Source organism: Bubalus kerabau, chromosome 5 (genome assembly GCF_029407905.1).
Source record: "Bubalus kerabau isolate K-KA32 ecotype Philippines breed swamp buffalo chromosome 5, PCC_UOA_SB_1v2, whole genome shotgun sequence".
Classification (NCBI taxonomy): domain Eukaryota; kingdom Metazoa; phylum Chordata; class Mammalia; order Artiodactyla; family Bovidae; genus Bubalus; species Bubalus kerabau.
In genome coordinates, this window is record NC_073628.1 from 58,393,238 (window position 1) to 58,413,167 (window position 19,930).

Below are 19,930 nucleotides of genomic sequence, written 5' to 3' on the forward strand. Positions count from 1 at the left end.
CTTTCTGATTGAAGAATCTGTAGATTGCTTGTCCGTTCTGATTTCTGCAGAGTTCAAAGAGTTGGGGGTTGGGGTGGGGAGGAAGACCGGGAGCCCAGGGCACTTAAAGCCACGTGTGTGGAACTCGGAGCATCCGAGGAATGCAGGTGGACGGGGGAAGAGCTCGCGTGCCCTGGAGCTTGCTGCAGTCCGGCTTTTCTGTGCTTGGCTTCGTACAGGCACCCAGGTCTGAGGAAGGCTGGAGGCCACAGCGGACTGAGTAGCGTCACCTCTCATGCTTACAGAAGCATTGTTTTGTTCCTCCCTTTGGCTGCCACTCCCCAGCTCCGTATCCCTCCCGCTGGACCCCAGTGGGACGCTCAGGACATCCTGCCTCTGTCCCCACCCAGCTGTGGCCCTCAGTCACCTGTGCTCTCAGGGAGGAGGAGGGGCCGTGAGTGCCCCTTCGCCTGTGCTCAGCTCTGCTGCTCTCACGGGCACTTTTGGTTTCCTTGCTTTAGATATTTAAAAGGAAAATTGAGTTTGAGGTGTAGTTAGAGGGCTGGCATTGGAATGAAGCACAGCTCTGATCACATCGCTTCCCAGCTTAAACAGTGGGTTTGTTTTGACTGCAGAGCTCAAGAGGCTTCCACGTCCTTCTCAGATCTGACCTCAGTCTGTTTTGTTCTGAACATATGTTGCGCTTTAGCCCCAGTGACGTATGTCTACTGTGTGCTTACGGGACCCTGCTTTCTAAGCCCCGCTCCTTTACCCAGCGTGTCTCCCGTTGGTCCTGGGTTGTCCTGGCCCCCCGCCTCGCCCCAGCTCTTGTCTGGGTCTGCCTCTTTCGCCCTGTGCCCACGCTGCTTCTTCCTTTGGGACCCCTTTCAGGCCAGAAGCAGGTCTTCCCATCCCTCCCTGTCACACTCGCCGAGACTCTTACCTTCCCTTTCTGGTTTTAATGTAATTCTCTACTTGTAAAGTGCAGACGTCGGATGGTAAATTCCGTGAAGACCTCCATCTCCGTTATTTTCGTTTCCTCTTATTTCTATGTAGTAACTGTATACCATCATTAAAAAAATTCCAGAGTATTATGGCCTTGTGCATTACACCCAGCTGCCTCACGAAGATGTGATTACTGAGTAACAGTGGATGCCGCCTATGCAAGTGTAACTCTCCCGTGCTGAAGGGTGCTCTTCATCACTGCTGCTGACGGCCCTCTGCTGGGAAAGAGGTGGTCAGCCCGGGCTCCAGGGCTCCAGGGATTGGGAGCCACCCTCTCTGCCCTCACTTTCTGCAGGCCAGTGTTCTTTCATGCCTCCTGGGCTGTAGTATTTTTATTCATTCAGCCGTTCAACTAATGTTTGTAAATGTGAATCCTCTCTGTGCCTGCCTCCTGTCTTCCCTGCTGAGTGGCCATTAGGAGGCCCAGATGGCAGGACTAGCCTGGAGGGGCGACCACTCTGGGTCTTCCTCTTGGGTTTAGACTCCTTTAATACCTCTGCTATGTGAGAAGAGAGGGGTTTAGAACAAGGAGGGTTGATTCTTTTCTAGCAACTTAGTCTGGACCCCCTTCCCTTCTAAGTGGAATTTGCCCCAGGGTACCTTCTAGCTCTCTGAGATCCAAAGCAATTTACTACTGGAGAAAATTAGCACTGCCAAGGATGACTTGCCATCTCCCTAAGGGTAGATCAGAACAGCAGAATGAGTGATACATACAATATTCTGTCTTCTGTCTCCTTCAGATCACTGTCCAAAGCTTAGCAACACTGTGAAGGGTTTCCAGATTAATAGCAAGTCTTTACCAAGCAGATATTGTGTATCAGGCATTATATTAAGTGTTTCACTTACATTCTTGTTAATCCTTAATATTGCAAAGTAAAAGTCCCTGTTTTACGGGAGAGGAAATATGTTCAGAATCATTCAGTCCCTAGCAGTTATTTATTGAGCACTTACTAAGTGCTAAGTGTTATTTCAGGCTCGAGGGATACCCCAGTGTACCAAAAAGATCAAAAAAAGAAAAAAAGAAAGAAAATCCTGCTTGTGTGGAGCTTGCATTCTAGCATGGGGAGACAGACAAAATACAATCAGATAAATGATACAGCTTGTCAGATGGCTGTAGGTACAAAGGAGAAAATAAAGGAGGGGAGGAGACCCTGGAATGCTGGGAACGTGTGTGTGGTCGTGAAATTCCAAATAGGGGCTCAGAGAAGGCTTCACTGCAAAAGTGACATTTGAGTGAGCCCTAGAAATATTTGGGGGAGAGGCAGGCAGAAGGAATAAAGTGCAGAGCCCTGAGGCTACTAATGCTGGGTGCATCTGGCTTTCATATCTGGCTCCTGGTAGCCTCCAGTACTGCCTCACCTATAGTTCTTCCCTGACTCCACTGTGATTCAGTACTTGGTTGATTCAGCTCTTTGTTTCTTCATCAAATATTTATGGAATGCTTATTGTGTGCAAATTGCTACAGTGATCAGATGGGAGCCCTGCCTTTGGGAATTTAGAGTTTAGAGGAGGAGCAGACACCTTTGTGTATAAAGGAGCGCAGATAACCTGACCCCGCAGTCTGTACTGTGCCGGTTCTCAGGTATTTCCTCTTGATGCTCTCCAACAGAAGCAGTGCCTCCAGGTGGCTTGATCCAGGTTTTACCCATAAAGAGGTTCAGGTAGCAGACTGCGGGGAAAGTGGTAGAATCAGAGCCTCAAAGGAAACAGAGACTCGGATGGGCTCCTCCAGGACAGAGGGGTCGGGGGTGTGGTCCCTTTTGCCTGGTGCGGACTCGCACCTGTGACCCTCCCACGGACCACTGCACACAGACGGTTGGGCAGCAGGAGGGCGAGAGCCAGGCTGCGGGACTCCCCTGGGGCTCCCATCTTCCGTTGGCAGACGGTCTCCCGGGCTGTTTCTGTAACCGGAAGCGCTTAGGATTACGCTGACCGGCCATCCATGGAGCCGGGAGGACGGGCTGGCCGGGCTGCAGCCGAGGCCGCGGGTCCTCCTCTGGGCCTTCACGGGGCTCCTCCCCTCCCCGCGGAGTCGCGTCCTTCCTGTGGGGGCCTCCAGGTGGACCGGGGTGCCCGGAGGCTCTCTGTGCCCTCGGTCTGGCCGCCTTGCCTCCTGCCTCTCGGGTGCTGGGTGAGCGGAAGTCCGGGCCCAGGATGGAACGGGCCGTTAGTGCGGATGGGAAAGTGAAGCAATGGCCTAGGTCGCTTCTTCCTGAGCATGTGCTGTGACAAAGGAAGTTGCAACATTTTTTTTTTCCCTTTCTTTCTTTCTTTTTATAGAGCAAGAAGGGGAAAAAAACCCAGTCTTCCAGTAAACTTCAGAAAAAGATCTAGCCTTTGCTGGATGGTTCTCCCCTCCCCCACAGTGCTTTTTTAGTATGTGGTCTTTCTCCCATCCTGCCTCCTCCGTCCATCCCTGCCGGCGTCCCTCTTCTCTGAGGGCCTGTGTCGCTGAAGTGGGATAAGTACCTCTCCCAGGAGGAGACAGTAAGTTGGTCTGCGGGAGCCTTGAGGGAGCGTCGTGTCCATTGTCCTCTCCACATACTGAGAGTTATTTAAATACAACAGGTGTTTGCTGATACCCACCTGGCCTCTCTCACTGCAGCTTTGGTCTCTGTTCACTTGGTGCCCCAGAAGGTTGAGGTGGTACCTGTTTCTTGGCTCAGATAACCACCCGCTTTGATAGAGTGTATGTCCAGTCAGATGGTGGGGAAAGAGGCCCAAATGTGGGAGCAAGAATCAAGCTGAAAGACCACACATGTGAAGCTGGAGTCCTTGGTCAGTTTGAATCTGGCCTTTGTGCTGCACCTGGATGGGGCTTTCCAGGTGGCTCACTTGTAAAGAATCTGCCTGCCAATGCCGAAGTTGCAGGTTCAACCTCTGGGTCAGGAAGATCCCCTGGAGAAGGTAATGGCAACCCATTCCAGTGTTCTTACCTGGGAAATCCTATGGACAGAGGAGCCTGGCAGACTACACCCTGGGGTCACAAGGAGTTGGACTCAACTTAGTCATTAAGCAGCAGCAGTTGTACTTGGGCAGGAATCCAGTTGTCTTTTTTAGTGTGCAGATGATACATTTTCCTGATGAAGACGACTGAATTCTGGAAAAGTAGTGCAACTTTCTTTTGGTGAGGTTTATGTCTTCTCCCTTGGATATCCGTGGGGCTTCCCTGATTGCTCAGATGGGAAAGCATCTGCCTGCAATGCAGGAGACCCCGCTTCAATTGCTGGGTCAGGAAGATCTGCTGGAGAACTGATAGGCTTCCCACTCCAGTATTCTTGGGCTTTCCTGCTGGCTCAGCTGGTTAAGAATCTGCCTGCAAAGTGGGAGACCTGGGTTTGATCCCTGGGTTGGGAAGATCCCCTGGAGAAGGGAAAGGCTACCCACTCCAGTATTCTGGCCTGGAGAATGCCACAGTCCATGGGGTCGCAAAGAGCTGGACGTGACTGAGCATGTGTATAGATACTCAATATCTGTACTCCAAATATACTATCCTGTATCCCTGTAGTATACTCCAGAGATATACTACAGGATATTTATACTCCAGAACAGCCCAAAAGTTCCAGTACAAATCAGCTTTGAGACTCTGGCTTTGGACAGCTGAGGGCTGTTCCAGGTCATCCTTGAGACCGAGGTCCTCTTGCTCTGGGGGAGCTGGGGGCTTGCACCGGGCGATAGGCTCCGATTTCTTGGATGGGGTGATGGCTGCTAGTGTTAATTGCTGTCTTGGGCAGAGAAGGGCACAGCCCTGCGGGGTGAGGATTGCTGTTCAGGCTTTTTGTTCTTTGTACCTGTTGTCTGCGGTGCAGCTGACACGGAGCTCCTCCTTTCCTGCCGTTTTCTCTGAATTGTATCTCCCCGTCACAGGTCTGTCTCTTCGGGCTGGAGCTGACCTCCAAGAGGTAGTAGTGGAAGGAGTCAGAATTTGCTGATTGTGTGGATCTCAGAGTGAATGCATAAGCCCTTTTTCACAGCTAGTTGTACTGCTGGTCCAGTAGCCACTAGCCACATGTGACTGTTTAAATTTAAATACTTGAATAAAGTTAAAAATTAGTTTCTCCATGCCGCAGCAGCAGCCACATGGCAAGCGCTCGAGTCACATAGAGCTAGTGGCTGCCGTGTGGGGCAGTGCAGATAGAGAACATTCCATCGTTGCAGAGTGCTCTCACAGCGCCAGACTCTGAGGCCATTGTTCTGCACCCTGGCAAAGATTTAGCAGAGCTGGGAGGGACTTTGTGTAAGAATACGAGGAGAGGTTTTGCGGTCCAGGGGCAAGAGTACAGAGAAGGTGATCTTTAGAAAGGCAACTTTTGTTTGTCTTGTTTAGGACTGCCTCCCCACAAAATGGAGAAGGCAACGGCACCCCACTCTAGGTCTCTTGCCTGGAAAATCCCATGGATGGCGAAGCCTGGTAGGCTGCAGTCCATGGGGTCGCTAAGAGTTGGACGCGACTGAGAGACTTCACTTTCACTTTCACTTTTCACTTTCATGCATTGGAGAAGGAAATGGCGACCTGTGATGGGGAGATACAATGGAGAATCCCAGGGACGGGGGAGCCTGGTGGGCTTCCGTCTAAGGGGTCGCACAGAGTCGGACACGACTGAAGCGACTTAGCAGCAGCAGCAGCAGCCCCACAAAATGGTCGTCTAGCTCAGTGGCTCCCAACCAGGTTGATTGTCAAAATCACCTGTGTGGGTAACATTTGAAAATACAGATTCCTGGGCCCCACTCTGTGTATTTTACTGAGTCCAAGATTGTGGGGTGGTGTTCAGGAATGTGTGTTTTTGTCTATGATCAATATCTCTGTTTGGCATCCTGTGGAACCTCTTCTTAAATTCCTCCAGTGATGGCGAGCTTACCTCTTTTGAAGAAAACCTTACTCTTAAAAACTTTTTCTGGTTTTATGTTTTTTTTAAAGTTTTATGTTAATCGAGTCAAAGTTTGGTTCCCTGATGGTGCATTATCCCTTGGTGCTAGTGGCGTTTTCCAGAGCCTCACGGAATGATCAGCCCATCCCCACCCGGCCTTCTGCAGACACCTGTGCGCGGCTGTGTCTGCCACCCCCTCGCCATGGCCGGGTTTCAGAGTACCCGACCTGCGAGGGCCCCCGAGAGATGCAGGCCGAGACATCATTCCCGGGATCCTGCCGATCGTCAGGCCTCGCTGAGAGATCGTGGAGAGGTGCGCGTCTCCGGGGACCCTGACGGTGGAGGGTCCCAAGGGCCATCAAGCCGGTCATCCCCCAGTGTCCATCCTGCTCCGTGTTTCTCTGCATGGTTCACACCTGCTTTCTGAGGCCACTGATCCGGTTTTCTTTAGAGGCACTCAGGGACAGCCATCTAGCCAGATACGACCACAGTTATGTCTGTTTAGAGGCCTCCCGTGGCCTCCGCTTGCCTGCGGTGACACTTAAACCCCTAAATAGGTGCTCAGGCAAGCTGGCTTTGACTTTCTTTCTTCCCCTACCCCTAACACACCTGTGTGAACACGTGCGCACACTCATGCATGCACACACATGCTCACGCTCTTTCCCTTCCAGGAGAGGACTCCATCCCACCCTGCAGTGTGCTGCTTCTGTTTCCTGACCTTCTGTGTCTTTTTCTTGTTCATCCTTTTACTCCTGGGAGAAGTTTGTTTCTACTTGGAAGCTCAGATTTCACCCGCCCCGCCCCCAGTTCCAGGCAGAATAACTTTCTGCCCTCTATTAGTGGTAGTTCACACACTGCCTACTGCTCTGAATTTAAATGATAGCCACTCCCATGTCCTGGCCTCTGAGTGCCTTAGGGACAAGATACGAGAAGGCAAGGGCACCCCACTCCAGTCATCTTGCCTGGAAAATCCCATGGACGGGGGAGCCTGGTGGGCTGCTGTCTATGGGGTCGCACAGAGTCGGAGACGACTGAAGCGACTTAGCAGCAGCAGCAGCCCCAGGGTAAGCACGGTGCTAGGCACTTAGCTGAGCTGCATCAGACCCAGGGAATGGCTGAGCCTCTTGCCTGTTTGTCTTCATTTGGATGCTAACGAGACGGCCACCAGAGAGTTGGGCCCCTTTTCTAATACCAGCTTTTTACCCCTGGTGTCCTCTGACCGCGTCAGCTTCAGTGAACAAACTACTGCTCAGCAGCTGATAATTAACAAGCTGAGCGGAGCCTTGGCTGCCTTAGAGGCAAAACTGGTATTTAAACAATAAAGTTGCTAAAATCAAGAATTAAAGTGTCAGCTTCAGAAGAGCTACATCCAAACACAAGCCCGCCCAGTTAGAGAAGATAAGTGGAATATTGGAGCCAAGGAATTATCTGTAGCCTTGAGGAGTCCAGGGACAGGAAGCCCGGTGGGGAGGTTGGGGGGCTGGCAGGAGCTGGAGAAGGCACTTTTCTGTCCGTTCTCCAGGAACAGAGATCTGGGGTCTGCGGTTGCTTGGGAATATTGGGGGATGCTTCACTGGAAAGGGCTGTCAGTGTTCCCTTCGCTCCCAGTCTAGAGATTGAACTAGTTTTGCTGGGTAGGCAAGAAGAGAAATTAGGGGAAATAGGGTAGAAATAAACTGTGAACATTTTTCTAAGGTGATAAAACATGCATTTTTGTATTTGGTTATGAATGGAGACTGCTCAGTGTTACCTTGTGGGATCTCACCTTATCTGATGTTTCCAGGGTTGGGAGGGGAGAGCTGATATAGGGCCTCCCCCCTTCTTAGGTCAGAACCAGAGTCCTCGGAGTTCCCCAACCTCTTGGTGGTACCCAGAGAAGAACCACAGTCTCCATCTCCGCCGAAGGTATTCTCAGAAATGTGCACGCCAGGAATAGTCTGTGGCTTCAGAACAAGGGCAGAGGCTGTAAGAGGCAGAGGTTTCCTGGGTGCGGGGCGGGGGGCTGAGGGTGCCGCCTGGGGCTCAGCTGCCAGGTCAGTGGGAGGCGCCCCTCCAGGGCACGCTTTGCTGTGAATGAAGCAGGAAGCCCGCACCAGGGCACCAGCGGGGCTCCTGAAGGGGCTTTTCTAGTTACCCCAACACACACAGCCTCTAGTGTTTCCAAACCGAAGGAAGGGTCTGTCTGACAAGTTTTTTTTTTAGTAGGGGGACTACTTCCAGATCCAAGAGACAACCTGAAATACATAGTTTGAATATAAAAATACTGGACTTTCTGGTTCATGTCATTTCTGAGTGTCTGTCACTCCCATGGTGGGAGGAAGGTTGGGTGAGAACCCTTTCTGGTCCAGCTTGCTTAGCCCGCTGTTCTGTCAGCTTTCTCTGTTGGAATTGGTGGTGTCAGTGGCTGAGGTTGCCCCGCCACGTGCGAGGCTTAGCGTGGCGGCACCTCACTGACCACAGGTGTGTACGTTCAGTGTGGTCACCCGGTTACTTTTATGGGCAAATGCAGAACAGCTGAGGACGTCTAGGGAGCGATTTGGTCAGGGAATAAAACCAGCCGGTTCATCCGCAGGTGAACCCTGGCCCTTGGTGGCATAAGCACAGATGATTCAGAGCCAGGGTTGGCTTGAGCGTATGCAGGGTTCAGTGTTTTGAATGAAGTTCTAGTGGTCTTTGCGGAAACGTCGTCACTGGTTGAACCGAACTGTGAAGATACCACAGCACGCTCGTGAGTCTGTTCATCTGTTCACTGGAAGCTTATTGAGAAGGAAGCACGTAAGCAAAATGTTTCTCATGTATTTCAAATAGTAGAAGAGCTACATAAGGGGACTGAGCATGGAATAGAGTCACCCATTTCTCCAAACACCAGACAGCCTTGGATTGTGTTGGTGGAACACAACACAGTCAGTCCTGAGACAGACACCCAGTGATCAAATGAATCTGGGAAACATTCTTCAGCACACATTAACATTCTAAAGGCGCTGAGAAGTCCTTTAGTAGAAGAATCTGTTCGGCCTTGTATAAGCTGGTGCTTCTGACATATGTCGGGCCCCTTTTTCTTGATACCTGTCACTTATTAATATCCTGTAGAATACTGTTTGAGAAATGGTGGTGAAGTCTCCCTGCTCCGGGAGAACTGTCCAGTGATTCAGAGAAAAATTCACCTGACTGTGTGTTAACACAGGTTTGAGAGGCTTAAAAAATTGTGTGTGCACACGCCGGGGGTGTGGCCGAGAAGGGCCCCCTGGCAGGTGGCTTCCATTGACGTTGGCCTGTCTGCATTCCTGCTGGCTTTGTGCTTCTGGAGAAGGCTTTTGTCCTGTCTTGAACACACTGAATAGCAGTTACATCTGTCATGCCTGGGAAGCGGCAGTGTGCAGCATGGGGGGGACGGTGTGGGGGGAGCAAGCAGTGGGCGGTCACCCCCGCTTGAGCCCCAGGCTACTGAGAGCTCCTCGCCCTTGGAGAAAGGGCCTCGTGATTCAGAGGCAGCTGCTTGCCAGGTCTGGAAGTGCAGGGGCGCAAGAGTTCACTCCCTTGCCTCTGCGTGGCCTCCTGGTCTGATGGGGGTCTCTGCACCTTGAGGTGGCCGTGGAAGAGGCAGATGAACTGTGTCTTTTCTCCCCTCCCCACCGGCCAGGGTGGAAAGGCACTAGGGAACCTCCATCACCTGGGGGAACCGAGATGAAGGCTTTTTGGCTCCAGTTTAAGGATTCAGAATTTGAAAGTGGACTTAGTAAAGTCTGTGGAATTTTAAAATTCAGGCTAGAGTTGTTTTCAGACTGTCGGTGACCGGAGGTGGATGTGAAGGTTGGTCCCCTTGATGGCGGCTCCTGAGGAAGGGTTCGGTGGCTCCGCTGGGCTCTTCACTCGCAGAAGAACCTCACTTCACACCCGAGCCTGCTGCAGGCCTCTGTGCCCTCCCAGGGCAGCTTGCTAGGGGGTCATGGTTGTTTACCAGGAAGTTAGCAGCTGAGGGACAAAGGGAGTGTTGGTGGGAGTCGGTAACACTTCGGGAGATTGTGCACTGCCAATGTAGGTAGCTCTGTGTCAGGAAGGCAGGCCCCGGACTTCCTCCCTGCGTGTGCGTGTATTTGTATTTTTATGTCTCCTCTTTTGACGTCCCCAGAAGGAAGGGATGTAGTGTGTCCTCAGGAACAAGGGTGCCTGTCCCTGTCTCCCTGGCGTCTTCCCTGGCGTCTCCCTGCCTTTCCACCGCAGGCAGCCTCCGGCATCGCCCAGGTGGGGAGGGGCAGCCCATCCCCAGGCTGTGTGAGCCCAGGAGGGGAAGGGCAGCTACCCCACCAGCCCCAGGAAGCCGGGAGTATTAGCTCTGCCGCCAGCCATGGCTGTGCAGACTCCCAGGCTCCAGTGTCCCCAGAGAGACCAGTAACTCTGAGCCCCCAGGACTGGTGGCCCGCAGGGAGGGAACCCTTGCCAGAAAGCTCTGAGCTTACTCGAGATGGGCCTCGGTAACGGCAGCATGAGAGCTGGGCGGTGGGGAGAAGGGGCAGCTCCTCCCTCCGCCCCTCTTCAGCTGGAATGCATCACCACCACTGCTGGGAATGCTCTCAGGCCACTTGTAGGCAAATTGGTCATTATGGAAATTCTTTCTGACCCCGGGGTGGAGCTTTCCTTATTTAGAAGAACCTTCATCTGTGTTCTTTCCAGGTCCTGGCTCTGAGGGACAGAGCTGTTGCCCTGCTGACCGAGGCCCTCAAGGCTAGAAGGCAGGGCGGGGTCTGAGCCCCACTCTGTCGTCTCTCTCTCTGGTTCCCCTTCCCCTCTCCCTCCGTCCCCTGCCCCGCCGTCCCTTGCCCCGCCATCCTCTGCCCTGTCGTCCCTGCCCCGTCATCCCCTGTCTGGTCTTGCCCTGATTCTGGCCTGGTGAAGTAGGCAGGGGTTGGGGACGAGTGGCCTCAAGCCCCTGTGTCATCTTTCCCACAGGCCTTGTTGGGTCTGTGTCTCCTGCACGGCCCTCTTTGCAGCTGGGGCACATCTGGACCTCGACAGGGTGTCCTGTTGACCGGCCTGATGAGGATTCCAGATTTCCGCTAGGTACCGGCCAGTTATTCTAAGAGAGGAGTGGGATTTCCCCACCCGCAGGCACTCCGCCTCCAGGAGAGTCTTGACCTCTAAGCCGCCTGCCCTCATGCCCTCCCCCAGGAGAATGGCAGGAAGGAAGTCCTGCCCAAAGTTGTTTTTTGGTTTGTGAGGTAACCTCGGTTTGAGAAGCATGGAACGTATACCCCTCCCCTTGAAGATCTGAGGCCAGAAGCTCTAGCTTCTCTGGTTTCCAGGGAAACCAGATGGATCAGGCAGGGAAAGAAGGGACTGGTTATGGGGACTGAAAGTCCTGAGAGGTTCCTGGGCTCTCCTGTACTTCTCTGGGAATGTGAGTGGTCTCCTCGGGGCCTGGGTCGTAGCCCTCACTTGGTCAGCAGCCGGTTGTGCTCAGCTCTCTGCACCCGAGTTGCCACGCATTTGAAATGAAGATCATGTCGGCTGTGGTTTATGACTTTAAAGGGCTATGGAATATATAAAAATTAAACACGTTTTCGGGTTGTATTTCCTAACTCAGAAGAGAGAATCATGTTAAAGGATTTAGCATCAGAAGAAACCTTGACCTCAGTTAGTCTAGGCTTATCCTAGAGAGGAGGAGGCTGAACATAGGTGTCTTGAGTTCAGGTTCTTAGCAAGGGGACTGCAGAGCTGGGCCGAGGACCAGGCCACTGAGCTTCCCAGTCTCCTTTCTCTAGGCCAGCTCCAGGTTGTGTGTCCTCGGGTGGAGAGCCACAGTAGGTAAAACGTACCACAGAGAAAGGTTTACATGGTCTGTGCTATTGCAGGCAGGGCAGTAGGGGTAGTCAAGTAGATAATTTTCAGATTTTTGAAATTCGACTTCTCAAAGTATCAGTGATTTTTTTTTTTTTTTTGCTCCAGCAAATCTATCTTCTTAATTCTCTTGAATTTCCATACTATTCTGTGTCCCAGAAACTTGCCGGGTGCTGTGGGGCAGGGTACAGTGGTTCCTGTATTGGTTCAGTGTTGGCTGTGGATAATCTACAAAGTGGATAACTCACATGCAGACAGAGCTAGTTAGTTGCACCAGTCCCTCTTTTGCGGACATACTGATTTGATAGCCATCCCCTTGCTGGAGGAAACTGGCTGGAGCTCGCTGCAGCTGCATCTCTGCGTTCCTCGGCTCCTGTCTGGAAACATGGTTTGCACAGATGTGGTGAATAGCTGACTGTCCAGGGGAAAGGACTTCCTTCACTGTCCAGGGGAAAGGACCACAGCCAGAGGGGGGCAGGGCTAGGGCCAGAGAGTGATAGGGTCCCATGGGAACAAGAACTTAACGGCAGCGGAGGTCTGAGCACGCTTACGTATGCTCCATCTTGGCTAAGATTTCCTGCCCCCAGGTTGGCCGGGCCTTTTGCAATTCTGCCTTGAGAGGCCCCTGTGTTGACTGGAGCAGTCCCTGTCCTTCCCCTTGCTGCTGTCCTGCCATGACCTCCTGGCCACTCCTCTTTCCCCTGTGCCCCTTACTGGGTGTCACTTCCTACATCCCCCCTCACTCCATTAGGAAGCACTAACAGGCAGTGAACTTGAGAGAACTGTTCAGTGAGCGCCCATGTACCCAACGACCTAGATTCTACCCTTAACATTTGACTCTACTCACTTTCTCGTGTCTTTTCTTCATCTCTCCGTCTCTCCACTCATTTATCAGCCTGTCTTATTTTGAGACTGCATTTTATAGGAAGTGGCAGACATTAGTACCCTTTGCCCTTAAACATTTTAGCATATATAAGCACTGGAGTTCAGTATTTGTTCATGCATTTAATTAATTACTTTGTGGTAAAATTTATATAGCAGTGAAATGCTCAGGTTTTAAGTGTATCATTTGGTGACTTTCATCCATGCAGTCCCAACCTCTGTCAAGATAGAGGACAAAAATTTTTATTACCCTAAAATTTCCCTCATGCTCCTTCCCAGGCCATCACAAATCTGGTGTGTTTTTTGCACTAGGGATTTGTTTTGCCTATTCCAGAATGTCATGTAAAAGGAAATTAATCACGGTGACCTCTCTTATGTAAAGTTCATGCACCTGGTTACCTGTATTGGTAGCTCATTCCTTTTTATATGGTGCAGTTTTCCATTGTATGGATGTGATACGGTTTGCTTCTCTCTTCTCCTTTGGCGCATTTCCAGGTTTGGCTCTGATGAGGAAAGCTCCTATGAATTTTCTTGCAGGAGTCTTTTTGTGGACACAGTGTTTCCATCTTTCTTAGTCGGTGCCTAGGAGTGGGAGTGCTGGGTCACAGGAGGCAGTTACTTCTTCTCCAAATAACACCCGTGTTCTATTGTCAAGATTGTGAGTATTAGAAAACACCTTATTGCTCATCTAGATGATTCTTTTACTCAGTGTAGGATTCCCCCGAGAGCCTCTGCCTGAGTGTTTCCAGGGGTAAGGAGGGTAGTACCTTCCAAGCCCCTACTGTTGGAGGACAGCTCCTTGTAATTTCTGCCATGGGAGTCACGTAGCCCTCTTCTCTGTGACAGCCCTGCAGAATTTGGGGAGTGTTATCACATCCAGTCTCTCAACTGCTCAGAATACTGGTCCCAGTTCATCGATCCACTTGTCCTGTGACTTTTTTCTCAGACCTTTTATGCCCTGGTCATTATTTTTTGGAAGTTTAATAGTTTCCTTTTGCTTGGATGTGACAGTGGATTCGTGTGATGTGAAAAGTGCCGAGTGTGGCTGGGTCTGGACGCCTGTCTTGATCTAGGACCTTGATCTGCCAGGGAGCTGAAGGTGATGCTCACTTCTTGGCAGCTGCATCATGACCACATGATGGCATTGGATCAGATATTTGTAAAACAAAATATCACAAATCTAAGGTGATATTAAGGTACTCCTGCAGCTCAAAGTTGTTGAGAACCTCTGATATTAACAGCATCTTGTGTACCTTCTGCTTGCCATCTTCTCAGTTTATCTTTGCCACCACTTTATGAGAAAGGTGCTGTTAAAACGAACTTAATAAAAACTGTTTGGTTTAAAACAGCATTTATCAGCTTGGGTACTGTTGACGTTTTGGATCAGTTAATTCTGTTGTGGAAATTGTCCGATGCTTCTTAGGAATTAGCATCCTGGTCCTCTACCTACCAGATCCCAGATGCAGCTCTCTCTGTGCTGCTCCAAGTTGCAACAATGAGAAATGTCTCCAGACGTTTTCAAATGTCTCATGGGGAAAATCATGTCAGGCTGAGAACCATTCCCACAGTGTGGAACTTAGTAATTGAAAAAAATTTAAATAATGGAGCTCTTCCTGAAAGGTAACCACTGTTACTGTTCATGTGTATACTTCCCTCTGTGTTCATTCCTTGTGCCCAAAGTCCTTGCTTTTCACAGTTACAGTATTCATGGATTTCATGTACTATAGCTTCGTTAAATAGCACCAGTCCCAAAACAGCATAGTTCCAGTTGGAGTTGTTATGACATGTGAACTGTGAGTAATTGTACAGAGTACAAACTTTGCAACTAGCTCTTCAGTTCACAAATCCCTATGTACCTAACAGATGTGACCAGTGATAGGTTAGGCTCAGTGACCAGTCACGGCCCTTCTTTGCATCTGTTGGTGGAGGTCACTGCCCGTCTGTTGTTGAGTTCACACGGGCAAGTGTGCAGCTGTTGTGTTGCTTCCTTGTCTCCTAGCAATAAACTCATGTGATGTTTTACAAAAATGGATAATCAAAAGAGGAAATTGCCCAACATTGATGACATTTCAGCAAAGAAATGAAAAATGGTAATGCTGAAAGTGAAATTCCATGACTGAACATGAGTGGAATTACAGCTGACTGCAGAAATGTCGACATTGCCGCTGTTTGAGACTGAGTATGCGGCCAGAAGAATCAAGTGAAGGCAAATTCCCTGACCCAGCAGTTGTGACGCAGAGGACAAAGAAGTGCCAGAGGAAGTGACACTGGGAAAAAGTTTCACATGGAAGGGACTCTTGAAGGTATTTTGCAACATTAAAAGCCCAAAGGATAAAATGTTGGAAACTGATTCAAATTTACAAAGAGTGTGGCAATTTATAAAGGCGTGGAAAAGATGTTTGCTCTGTCTTGTGTGTTAAACCTTGAGAAGGCAAGCCCTGTTCAGCCTGCTCTGCATGAGTTTTTACAAAGAAACAAAACACTCATTCTCAGTGTCTCTATTTTTTAGTTACAGTGTGCTAAATCAATATTAGTTTTATACTAGTTTCTTCTTTATTCATTTATAACTGATAGTAAAAGAGTTTTTAATGTTTTGATAAAAATTTCTAAAGGTCATGGAACAATCAGTTTTCCCCATTGATGATTAAGATTATTTTGTATGGTCATTTGTATGGTTCCATGTTACTTCCCAGGTGGCCCTAGTGGTAAAGAATCCGCCTGCCAGTTCAGGAGACACAAGAGATGCAGGTGTAATCCCTGGGTCCCTAAGATCCCCTGGAGGAGGCCATGTCAACCCACTCCAGTATTCTTGCCTGGAAAATCCCATAGACAGAGGAGCCTGGCAGTCTACAGTCCATGGGGTTGCAAAGAGTCGGACATGACTGAGTCCGACTTGAGCTCTCACTCATTGAGTTGTGTGAATCTGACTTCAGAAGGGTCTCGCTCATCACATGCTATTATTTTAGTAGATGTTTTTTGAGCCCCAACATATGATATTTTTAGGGAGTTACTTTGGCCCGTATTTTCACTCACTGTGATCTTTAAAAAAATCTGTTACCTACACGCCCCCAATATGTGAGTCACCTGCAAGTTTGACACACACACACACACACACACACACACACACACTACTAAGCAAAGCCTGTCTGGATTTATAAGAAAGTGGGTAAACACACATATATGTGCACACATCTGCCTTTTCTCTTTCACAACATTTTGCAAAACTGGGACCAGACTGTATTTATCAATCTGCAGCTTGCCTTTTTCATGGAAGAATATCTTTTTTGGAGAAATTTTGATCTCAGTTTATCTAGATCTACCTCCTGTTTTATAATTGCATGTTATTTAATGTACCGTTATGGATATATCATAATTTATTTGACCAGTTTCTATTAGTGGGCATTTAGTTTATATCATTTTTTTTTAACACACTTGAAATATACTAATACACTCGACTCTTGACCAGCGTGAGGGTTAGGGGCACTGACCCCCATGCAGTCAAAAACCCTTGTATAAGTTTGTAGTCGGTCCTCTGCACCTGCAGTTCGTATCCTTGGAATCAGCCAACTGGGAATGCAGTTGTCCTGTAGTATGTATTTATTAATAAAACTCCGCATGTAAATGTGCAGTTTAAACCCGTGTTGTTCAAGGATTAAATGTAATGCTAAAGTGAATGTCTCTGACAGATACTACCATTAGCCGCATTTAATGGATGGAAACATTGGAGATTAGAAAGTAAGGGAATTCCCTGGCAGTCCAGTGGTTAGGACTCTGCACTTCCACTACTGGGGACCTAGGTTCTGTCCTTGGTCAGGGAGCTCATTTAAAAAAAAAGGAAGTGAGATAACTGCCTAAGGTCAGGCAGCAGTTAATACTAAGCTTAGAGCTGGCTTGACTTTAGGGCAGTCTAATTGTAAGGCCCTTGCTTTTAACAACAATGCTTTATAGTTTCTCTTGGAAGTAACTTTTAACAACAGTAACAGCAACATCATCAAGAAACAATTGTAGAGTTTATTGAATTGCCCTATGAAGTAGGTACTGTTATTATCCCTGCACTGCAATGAAGGAAACTAGAGGTGTATGTTAGGAAACTTCCAGAATCTCATGGCCAGTTAGTGGAAGAACTGAGACTCATAGAGGCAGCCCGCCTTCAGAGCTTTCGCTCTCACTCATCGAGTTGTGTGGATCTGACTTCAGAAAGGTCTCTCTCATCACATGCTACTACTTTAGTAGATGTTTTTTGAGCCCCAACATATGATATTTTTAGGGAGTTACTTTGGCCCGTATTCTCACTCACTGTGATCTTTAAAAAAATCTGTTACCTACACGCCCCCAATATGTGAATCCAGCTGCAAGTTTGATGAACTTCTGTCTACTACATCTTTAGCCAGCATATTGGTAAAATTGTAGGCAAAGCCAAGGATGGCATTCCCTGGTTTGTCATTGGAGGTGTTCTCTGGGTTTAGTCAACAAGCAAATATTTATTGAGTACGCCCATGAATCCATGTATTAGGCCCAGGATTAGGAATCAAAAAGTGAGTAAGACACGGTCCTAGTCTCCAAAAGGCACGTGGTCTGTAGAGCAGAAGGAGGACCAGTCTTGTAAATAGCACCAGTGTGTGTGTGTGTTGAAGTAGGAACTTAATAAGAGTCTTGCGGGAGCAGAGAGGAAAGAGGGACTGACTGTGCCTGGAAGTCACTAGGGAGGCTTCACAGAGGAGGTGACATTGCACCGGTGCTGGAAGGATGCGAAGACGTGGCGTCCTGACAAGGCGTGGCGTGTTTGAGGACAGTGGGCTTCAGTGTAGCTTAAATAGGATGAGGGCAGAGGTATTATGGGCAGGAGCTCGGAAAGACCAAGCTAAGGAATTGGGATTTTATCCTCTTAGCCAGTGGTGATGTTTAAGGAAGAAAATGTGTCTTCTCAGATTTGCCTTTTAGAGGTTGATGTGGGATGTGTTGGAGAGCAGACCAAGTCTAGAAGCTAGTTAGAGAGCACGGAAGGGCCAAGGGGACCAAGCAAGTGGCAGCCAGACGGGGAAAGAGAAGATTGATTGGGGAGATCTTTGCGTAGGCAGAGGTGGATTGGCTCTGTTGGGGGTGGGTGGAGAGAGGCTGCAGATGACTGCTTCAAGATTTATATCGGGGAGCCTGGCTACACGTGATGTCATTGTCGTTTACCGAGACCGGGCAGTAAGTCCGAGTGAGTGCCGAGTTCAGTTTGGTGTATGTTCAGCGTGTCCCCAGTGGTTCAGCAGTGAAGAATCTGCCTGCTAATGCAGGAAGGACGAGTTCGATCCCTGGGTCGGGAAGGTCCCCTGGAGAAGGAAATGGTTACCCTCTCCAGTATTCTTGCCTGGGAAATCCCATGGACAGTGAAGCCTGGCGGGCTACAGTCCATGGGGTCACTGAGTCGGACACAACTTAGCAACTAAACAATACTTAGCCTGTCCTAGATCCACTAAATAACACTTTAGTGTTGGTCATTGGTAACAATTACAAATAACTCAAAGTACTTTGTCACCTCATTGCCTCTTTCTTTATCATCCCAAAGGTCTGGCAGGAGACTTTGTCCGTGTCCTTTGTAGAAGTCAAGGACCCGTGCATTAGTATCTGTTGTTTGTATGGCCTATAATTTAGTAAGCCTGCTGGAAAAGGTGCTTCTCAGGGAGCTAGCCCAGGTTGTGATGGTCTAGTTCACGGCCTGCTCTAGAGCTTCTCGAGAGACAGAGGTGAAGTCACATGGGCCTTCTTATTAGCAATTCTGTGTGCATATTGTTTCTTTTTCCTTGACTGTTTCCTTCACTAGGCTGAACTCCTTGACAACCTTCCCCCCCTCACCCCCGGTGCCTGGCTCAGGGCGGGCACTGGGGGAGTGCTCGCTGCCAGGAGGTCGGGCACTGCCCACTCTCCCCACGGCTCCTCGCTGCTGACCAGTGGTGGTTTGGGCATCACACCTGCTGCAGGTTCCTTCTGGTTGTGGGGTGTGATTTTTCTGGGACTGGGGTGTGTCTTTCAGCTCAGTCATCTTTGGGTGCTTATCAGTCGGTTCTTGGGCGAGCTTGGATTTGAGGTCTGCCTTAAATATGGTCCAGTTTGAAGAGCTTTCTCCCTGACAGAATGATAGCACAGTCGCTGTCGCTTCGGTAGATGAGAGCCTCTGTCCCTCCACACGAGGGGCGCGCTTCCTTCCTGGGTCTTCTTCCAGCTACACGTGTATGTTTAAGACTTATTTCAAGTAGTTCTTGCATTTCCATCAGCTCTGCTCATCTGTTCTTTGAGTCCATCCCACTCTCCTTGGGACTGTTTTGGGTTCGGGCAGTTGCTTGTGTCTTTGGACACCTCCTCAGCCCCCTGTGCTGTGACCTTGGCTTTGGCAGCTGGGGATTATTGGGCTTTAGATGCTCAGAATCCACTTGTTGGAGACCAGGCCTCATCTTTCCAACTGCATTCCCTGTTGGGATCTCTGCTTATACTGTTCCTTTGTCTCAGATTTTTCAGGAAGTCTAGGCAAAACAATTGTTTTTGTCTCCAGGCTTTCTTCCCTCCTTTGAACTCCAGATTGACAAGGTTATCCCCTAATGTGGTATTCTTGTTGTTATTGTTTTTGCTAATCGTGGTTTCTTTCTTTCTTTTTTTTAATGTAATTTACTAGCCTTTGCTTTCTGGTTAGAATCGAGTTCTAGGTTACACTTCCCTTCTTGCATCTTCAGCTGTTTGAGAGGTGAACGCCTTAGTGAGGCAAGATAGGAATGTGTCAGGGACCCTGCCCCTAGCAGAAAAGGACTTCGTCTCCCTCTCCGATGTCCAGGTACTCCTGGAGGGTGGTTGGAGCTCTGTCTTGCATCTGGTCCATTTTCATCAACTGTGTAGGAAAGAGCAGTTCCCCTCTCTTACCCCATAGTCTCCCACATGTTACCACAGTACCCACTTCTTGTTCTTCTGCCTTCACCCAGCTGTCTTACAAGACCCTCCTCTTCTACTTTCTCTCTCAGTTCCCTCCACGTCCCCCCAGATCCGTTGGTTAGGGCACACTTTCCTTGAATCTCATTCCGCTGAACTAGCACAATGAAGATGAGCGGCATTTATCGCTTCCACCTGAAGATTTATATTTGCTTTGTTAGCTGCGTAGGGTTAGATGGATGGGGGCCACGTGTGGACCAGAAGCGTTGTTCATGACCTCCACTCGTCTTATTTTCTCTTGATGGTTTGTCCATCTCTGGATTTCGTAAAATCATACCTACATACTACAAAGAACAGGGCGTTTCTGTCCCTGCCCGCATCCACCTGTGTCCAGGGAAATAGGCCGTGTCTCGGGCAATGAGCCACAGCCTGTGGCGCGGTCCGGATCCGCGACCCCC

At 49.4% G+C, this 19,930-nt stretch overlaps 1 protein-coding gene across 2 annotated transcripts in view; it reads left to right on the top strand.

The window, feature by feature from the left end:
- Positions 1-19,930, top strand: part of MAPKAPK2 (MAPK activated protein kinase 2) — a 52,570-nt gene that overhangs the window by 9,206 nt on the left and 23,434 nt on the right. The window contains exon 1 of one of the 2 annotated variants that reach the window (XM_055581787.1): positions 205-3,115. The exons of the other annotated variant lie outside the window; for it this stretch is intronic. Within the exon in view, the coding sequence (XP_055437762.1) occupies positions 2,927-3,115 (189 nt within the window). The 5' untranslated portion in view covers positions 205-2,926. Of the gene's footprint in view, positions 1-204; positions 3,116-19,930 lie in introns of those variants that run through there. 2 annotated transcript variants of the gene reach the window in all.